The 8417-nt window shown below is 39.9% G+C and overlaps 1 protein-coding gene across 2 annotated transcripts; it reads right to left on the bottom strand.

Moving 5' to 3' along the window:
* Positions 1–4781: 4781 nt before the first annotated feature.
* Positions 4782–7635, bottom strand: LOC131228633 (uncharacterized). Of its 2 annotated transcripts, none has more exons than XM_058224422.1 (2): positions 7493–7635; positions 4782–6310 (listed from the first exon to the last, which is right to left on the bottom strand). In XM_058224422.1, the coding sequence occupies exon 2, from the start codon at positions 6286–6288 to the stop codon at positions 4990–4992; it is 1299 nt and encodes a 432-aa protein (XP_058080405.1). In that variant the 5' UTR covers positions 6289–6310; positions 7493–7635; the 3' UTR covers positions 4782–4989. The 2 variants fall into 2 exon arrangements, with proteins under 2 accessions (XP_058080405.1, XP_058080406.1); XM_058224423.1 differs by lacking the exon at positions 7493–7635 and adding an exon at positions 7334–7485.
* Between the last annotated feature and the right edge of the window lie 782 nt (positions 7636–8417).

The raw sequence follows: 8417 nt of genomic DNA, 5'->3' as shown, positions 1-8417 counted from the left end.
GGTTTGATCAGTGGCTCTGTGCAATGGAGACCAAGAACTGCACCGATTAGGACTCTCTCTCTCTCTCTCTCTCTCTCTCTCTCTCTCTCTCTCTTGTGTGTGTGTGATAAAACTATATTTCATGCATTGTATGTGTTGGAGGGACGCACATGATCCTACCCTTAGCATACCATGTATTGGAGGAAGAAATGTACTGCATACCCATTCCCATACCATGTACCAAAGTGACCCACAATCCAAATAACCTTCCATCAACCCGATAGACAGGCAGAATGCTAACAGATTCCTCACGATGAGAAACAGCATCCGGGTCTGTTCCAATAGGCTCAGAAAGAAAAACCAAATGGCAACCGGAGAGGGTCCTTACTCTTGCCCTGGTGGTAGACTCACAAGAGTTTCAACACCAGGTCAAGGGTTAGAGTACCCATAGGTGGTGAAATCCCACTACGGCGTGAGTGTGTGAGTGTGTGCGTGTGTGCGTCTGTAAAAAATATTGGCAACTGGAGAAATTTACTCAGATTTTATCGAATTTAATCACATTAACATCGTCATCAGCGTCATCATCATCATCGTAGACCATCCCAGATATTTGGGGTTGGCTTTACAAATCATGTTTCTACAATCATTAAGATTCAAAACAGGAACAAGCAACCAGTTGCCCACCAGACATCAACCCTCCTCCATGTGGACTGGAAACCAGTTGGCACATTGCTCAGAGCATCTAAGAAGTTAGAATTTCCAACTTTGCAAATCAAGCATAGGTTGTCAATCCTAGTATGTGTTCGTTCACTTAATGAAATGACTTCTTTTTTGAAAGGTAACACTACCAGGGATTGAACCCTGGATCACTCACACATGCTACACTTAATGAAATGGCTTGTTTGTTCAAGCAATGACTAAAATGGAATTCCCGTCTAAAGGAAAGACTTGGGTTGGGCACTCATTGTCAAGGTCTGGAAACAAATCTACTTTCATTTTTCAAAGAATAACCAAATTACTCCCAGCTATGGAGAGATGAGCAAGAACTTCAGACATTTTGAAGATGCAGCAGAATGGAGATGTAGCATCTGTAGTAGCTAGATCTTTAAGCTTCGCTTGCTCGTTGCCATGTTATCTTGCATTTCACAATGAACGTGGGCTCCAGTCATCACCCATGCAATCGAATGAATCTAATTTGGGGACTGCAGAAGACGCTTCCTTGTGCGGGAGTTTGTTAGGAAGGTCAAGCTTCACGTCCTTCTCATACAAGAATCAAAAGTTCGAGAATTATGGGGACTGAAGGTATACGCATGGCCATTCTCCCTTCACAAGGCAGGTCGGGAGGATGGATTATGATTTGGAATACCGATGTAGTTGATATGATTGCGAAATAAATGGGCGAATTCTCCATTTCAAACAAAATTCTATTTGAAGGACAGTGGATTTCAATGGTCCCTCTCTAATGTATATGGCCCACTGATCCTACTGAAAAGGAAGCATTTTGGGAAGAACACGATTCTATTCCCATCATGATGAAAGATAGATTGGAGAATATGGTGATTTCAACACTTTGATTCTCTTTCAAACGCCATTCTCATGGTGGGTGATGAATATGGTGATTTCAACACTTTGATTCTCTTTCAAACGCCATTCTCATGGTGGGTGATGAAATTCTAGAAGGTCAAGAGGATATTGAATGGGAAATGAGTAGTGACTGACTGACTTCTTTTGGTGTTCGAACTCAAAAGGAAAGGTTGATAAACCTCTTATGGATGACTCCTATTTCAATCCTATCCCCACCTATACAGTATCATGGTTGGAAAGAGATTTTGAGGTGGAGGTGAAAGGGCTAGTCATGGAGATGAAAGGAGAAAAGGCACCACGATCCAATGGTTTTTCAATGGCATTCTATCAAGACTGTTAGGAGGTGAACCAAGGAGATCTCATGGAGGTACTTAAGGAGTTCCATGAGAGAGGCCATTTTCATGAAGGTGCAAATGCAATTTTTATTATGCATATTATCCCTATGCCCACTCAATCACAAGTCCAGTTTCATTAGGAAATGCCACCTTCCACAAGTTCGACTTACCTTAAATTCCCTATTGTTGCATCCAAACCACACCAAATCAATTTCAGTAAAAATGCCATCACGGGAATTGGCATTTCCGAGGAGGAAGCAAGCATCCTTGCCAAACTCTAGGTTATAGAGCTTTCTCACTCCCTCAATCAGGGCAAATCTGAAATCCTTGGCCACTTGGGACCCTGTGATTGAACATTTTAAGAAGAAATTATCAGCATTGAAGCATTCATATATTCCTGTGGAGGAAGAATAATGCTCATCGACTTTATGTATTATTCATCATTGTTCAAACCCCCTCCAAAGTGGGAAGCAAACTTGAGAAAATCCAAAGAGACTTCCTGTGGAAAGGCGATGAGGAAACCCACAAATACCATGCAGTTAATTGGGAGGAAGTCCAAAGGCAGAAAGAAGAAGGGGGTCTTGGCTTGGGTGGAATCAAGGAAAGGACTGGACTCTCCTTGGTAATGGTGGTGGAGATTCAGAAGTGCTAAAACGGCCTTTTGATGAAGAGTAATTGCATCAAACTACGTGGTTGGTCTCCATTAACAGCTACAAGGGGGAACGAATCCTTTGCTTGGCAAGCAATAGCAATGTTTGACATCTTCAAGAGTAGACAAATCTTCAAAGGAGTTCAGTTCAAAGTGGGCCAAGGTGATAGTGTGATTCTAGGAAGATCTATGGATGAAGAGAACTCTTTAGCTGTGATGTTTCCAAGGCCCCATTTCTTGCTACATGAAATATGCTTATAAAAGATGCTTATGAATTATGATCTGGTAGACAGTAAACTTGTCTGGAATCTCCAATTCAAATAAAAACTTTGGGATTTTGAAATTTCCATGGTTTTGGAATTATTGGATCTCCTTAATGGGGTAGCTTTACCTTTAAAGAAGACACTTGATGGTGGAACCCCTATCCTAAAGGTTGTTTTTCGTCCAAGAATTCTCTAAAGGCTGTGTCTAGCGGTATCTCCTAAGCCTCTTTAGGTGAAAGTCTGTGGCACATATGCTCTACCTCAAGTGGAGGCATTTTCTTAGGCACCTACAGACAACAAGATTCAAGAGAAAGTGCCCGCATCCAAATATGTACTTAATGTGCTTTAATGAGGAAGAATTGGTAGATTATCTCTTTCTTCATTGCTTTGTAGCCTCTATATGGTCCTTCTTTCACCTATTTGAAATCAAGTGGATTCTTCGTGGCTCTATGTCAAATCTCATGACTGGTTGGAATCGTGGACCATCCAAATCTAGAAGAAAAAAATTATGGAGGATGTTCCTGCTATCAATTATGTGGAGTATATGGAAAGAAAGAAATGGTAGGATATTTGAGTCTAAGCAATCACGTATCGGAAGTGATTGAAAAAGCAATAGGGTCATTGGTTAATCAGGACCATCTGTCCAAGAATTTTAAGGAGACTTCAAAATCCAACCTCCTTTGTAATTGGAGATTACTCATTGACAACTTTTGGAAGCCTTCTCCAGCTAATGCCGATTGGAATGTCCCTCCTCCAGGAAAATGGAAGCTTAACAATGATGGGATTTCCAAAGGAAATCTGAGGGTGCCTGGGATGGGAGAGGTTTTGAGAGAGGAACATTGTATCATTGAACTTTCCTTCTACAGCCCAACCAACACCAGAAACTCAATAGGGCGGAATCATTGACCATCAAGACCGGGAACACAATTTTATTGATTGTATTGGTCACTCAGGAGTTTTGGAGGGAAATTTTTCCAATACAATTGCTTGGCCATTCAGAAAATATGATCCTCCTTGGGAGTTAGCATTTTATGTCCAACTCCATTAGGCTTCAATCTCGTTTAATGGACATTTCTTTCATCCTTGCTCATAAGGAGGCCAAATGTATTATGGATTCTTCTAAGGATTAAGGAGCCCCAAGGCCCTCATTTGTATGGGCCGCTCTTTTGCATTGCCTTAATGGATCTGTGTATTTTCTAGCCCTTTGGGTTAATAAAACTAGGGAGTATGGCACGTGCAGCACGCATGGAATGAGGGGATAGAGAGAAAATAGGGAGAGATTTGGATGGGAAAGAAAATAGGAGAGAGAAGCTGAGGGAAAGGTAGGGGCTATTCGGAAGTGTGTGCTGCACAAAGAGAACAATAGAAGGGAATGGTGGGTGACTCATCCGCATTGTTTCCCTTGTTGTGGCCCACTTTAGTCCCTGATTCACCTTATTTTTGGGCTGACATCCTAACTTGAGTAAACGTAACAAACGTACAGAGTGAATGTCACGCTGTCATCAGAGTGGGCCCCACAAAGCCTTTGTCGCGTGGTCTCCCTAATTAAATGTGTCGTGCTCATGCAAATACACACACGGTGCAAGTTATGCACATTAAAAGAAGTGAAAGGAGGAGGGTGCAATCTATGCCATTCGTTGTTCCATAAATCAAATGTTCCCTGCCAAGCAGCTAATTTTTTATGATGTGTTTGCCCTCTTCTAACCAATGATGCGAAGACCGATTGCAACGGCAAAAATGTCCACAGCTACTGGCATCATATATAGTAGAGGCTTTTGTTGCACATCAAAAAGAAAAGGGTAGTCTAATGAAAAAGGGTTGCTTTTCCATGCCGGTATCTTGGTGAATGATTATGCAATGAAAACCGACTTTGATACAGTAACCAGTTCAAATTCAAATGAACATAAAACTACCTAACAAAACTAACATCCACATAAATCAATAGTGAAAGGCAGAACAGAAGAAGCCATGGATTGAAAACAAAACATAGGATAAAAAAGATAAGATAATCGCATACATATCACAGTTCTGATAGCACAAAGCTTGTAACACGTACAAGTCGTGTTGCCTCTATCCTCTGAAGTTATTCAAGACACGAAACAAAACACTCCCTTACTATACTATCAGTGCTAACTCTAGAGTCACCTGTATATGTCCCTCCAAAATAGCCAAAAGAAGTTCAGAAGAAAGCTCTACTTCCATAAAACACTCTCGAGCCAGTGCCCTTCGATGCCTGTAATTTCTGATCAGAACTCGACTTTCCATTCTCTGAATTGGTATTGCCGTTCTCAATGTCCATTGGAAGCTTCATTTTTGCCAATGATTCTGTAAATTGCTGCATGCTTTTCATGTACATATCGATAATCTCCTGCTGCACAACCGATTGCTCCGGCTCCACCTTCATATTGAGAACGGATTGAGCGAACGTGTTGTTTGGCGGCCCACTAGATGAATCAGCCTCCCCCTCTGCAACATCCGTGCTCTTTACCTCCTGAGGTGAAACATTGTCTTCATTCAGAGATTTAGAAGCTCCCAAAGGACCAGAGACCGATTGAGAAGTTGCAGGAATGGAAGCAGCCGGAGATCCATTTGTAGAAACACTGCTCGGAGGAGTATCGCTTTTCAAAGCTTCAACGGAATCAAGACTACCTGTCGAGAAGCTTTCCACAGCATGGACTCCAATTTCCGAACTCAGCTGATTATCATTATCCGAAGTGGCTAAGCTCTCAGAGCCTTGGGAATCCAAATTGGCACACTGAATCTCAAAATACTCCGAGACCATGAGCTGATTCTCATTCACCATCTTCAAATCTGGGAACTCAATCTTAGTGTATTCGCTCGGGAGTGAACTGTTCTCTGCTTCGGAATCAAGTATGGTAGTGTCCTGGCCCACCGAAGACTGTGGTGCAGAAATAGCCAAGACATCTGGCGAAGACCCGTTATAGGAAAGGGACAATTGGACGAAACCCGCTGGGGAATGGAAAAGATCAGTCGAAGACAATGAGAATTCTTGCACCAATTTCCCGTTCCCGACAAGCACATCGGATAAAGGCACCAACGCAAACCCAAGCAACTGATCTTCAAGATAGTTTTTCACCCTACTCAGCATCCATACCTCGCATTTGAGCGATGACTCAATCGTTCGGACATTGAGCCTAAGGTTCTCATTGAAGACGGGATTCTTCCCACCCCCATTGACGATTTGGGTTGAGACAGTGACTTCCGGATCACTTGTGAGGCAAAGCTTGGCATAAACATCTTGCTTATGATAAATGCAGATGTTGTGGATATCTCGAGCTTGATGTATGAAAATCTCGAGAATGCCGATGAAACCATCTGAATTTTCATCCACTGGTTCCTTCTGATGGACACGCATTCTGGAAGAGAAACTGTTAGAGAATTCTGACCTTGGCGTTTCTGACTCAGCAACAACGGATGAGTTTGTAAAGGACTGCGAGAATGGGCGGTGGGAATCCATTATCAGAACCAGAGGGAATCACCTGTTGATCAAATGAACAAGAGTTATGGAAAAACTAAAAATGATCGAGTTATGGAAAAACTAAAAATGAAGGATGGAAATTGCAAACTGATTACTGAAAACAAAACCCAAAAATGCAAAAACTACACCCCATATGCTAAAGCTAAGGATAGACAGAGCCCTCAAACTAGTAGAAGTTACACTGAGATTTTTACATAATAGTCCTTGAAAACCATAAAGATACAAAATTCAGCTAATACTGCAACTGCAAATTGATTCTTCAGTCCAAAAACTCAAATTTCAGAACCCAGACTTGGAAATAGAAAAAGATATCTTAAGACCTAAAAAGAGCGGAAAATTCAAATCCAAAACTCCCCCAACTTAGAATTACAGAGATTCTTCAAAACCCAAGAACTAAAAATTCAAAAATAAGTCTCCTGAATGAATGGCAAAACCCCAAATTCCAAATTCCAAATTCCAAAAATAGGACTCCCGACAGATTCGAAACACCCAAAAAGAAAAAGAAAACCAAAGATTAAAACTACAAACCCCAAAACTCCATATACAAAAATAAGACCCTTGAAAGATTTTAAAACCCAAAAAAAAAAAAAACACCCAAAGATTAAACAACAAACAGAATCTTAAAACCTAAAATCCAAAAGACTATTTAAAGAATCTTAAAACCCAAAAAAAAAATCCCAAAGCCAAACAGAAAACTAAAAACCAAAAGAAAAAGCTCAAAATCCAAAAAGAAGACTACTGAAAGATTTTTAAACCAGAAAAACGAAAAAATAAATAAATAAATAAGAAATAAGACTACTGAAAGAGGTAACAAAAACCCACAAACCCAAAGTAAAAGTACAAACAGGTAACTAAAACCCACAAACCCAAAACTCAAAATCCAAACACAAGATTAGTAAAGAGTCTTAAACCCCCAAGAAAAGAAAAGAAAATCCAAACACAAAAAAAGGGAAAGAAAAAAAAAAACACAAAATTCAAACCCCAAATCCTTGATTTTGAGATAGATTCTTGCGACCCAACAAACCTTACAAACTACAGATGGATTCACAACACCCAGATTCCAAAACTCAAGACCCCAACAATAGTTACAGCAGCAAGCATGAACAGACACCAGATAAAGCTACAGACAAACAGACAGACACAGAGAGAGATAGAGAAAGAAAGATAGAGAGAGAATCAGTACCAGAATCCAAGGAGTAAAACAGGGAAAGAATATCACAGTAACTTAGATTTTCTCACACAATTTTAAGCAATTTCTATGGATTTTGAAAGGGTACTCCACAGACGAAGACGAAAAATAAAGAAAGCTACAAAAGAGAAAAACTTTGATACTCTGGCAGACTGTGATGGATGATACAAAGTCACTTCCAATTTCCATGTGTAAAATCCAATTAATCAAATTAAACCGTCCAAATTATGTATAATATCTTAGATGTATCATGAAAAAAAATCTACGAAAACTTTTATTTATTTAACTATAAGATTAGTGGACATTTATTGGACGGTTCGAGATCCAAGATATGCCTTAATCCTACCTACGCAAACAAGTTTCGATGAGTCAGCGGCTAAGATTGTGGACCAGTATGATTTTTGGAAGGGATTTTGCGTCGTATAGACCCAACGAACTATTCATCTTTTTTCATTGGCCCAAAATAAACTTAAATCATTAAAGTAAACCTCTATTGGTACTGACAGATCCAAAAAGATAAAAATATTTTTATTTATCTTTTTATTTTTTTCAGCCGCTTTACTTAAGGGTATTTTCATAAAAACGCTACTTTTATGTACTAACAATCTATTTTAGTGAGATAAATTTTCGAGTAGGAAAAAAATAAAAGGCAAAGTACGGGCTCTCTACAGTTCTAATTTTTTCTTTTTGGAAAGTAACTTGCGAAAGCCGGCTCCTCAATTGACACGGTTTGAATTTTCTTAATACATGCCACGTATATCATTTGGAGTGACTTGTGTATCAACGTCACACGCCGACCGAGTATGAAATAATTACACCAGTAGATAAAGCATTCAAAAGGAAAATTACTTTGATGCCCAAAGAGAGTACGGAGTTTTATACTCATCCAGGAGTGTTTCGAACATGGAATTAAATAGAA

The sequence above is a fragment of the Magnolia sinica genome, chromosome 16, assembly GCF_029962835.1.
Source record: "Magnolia sinica isolate HGM2019 chromosome 16, MsV1, whole genome shotgun sequence".
Taxonomy (NCBI): domain Eukaryota; kingdom Viridiplantae; phylum Streptophyta; class Magnoliopsida; order Magnoliales; family Magnoliaceae; genus Magnolia; species Magnolia sinica.
This window is presented reverse-complemented; position numbering and strand designations above follow the sequence as displayed.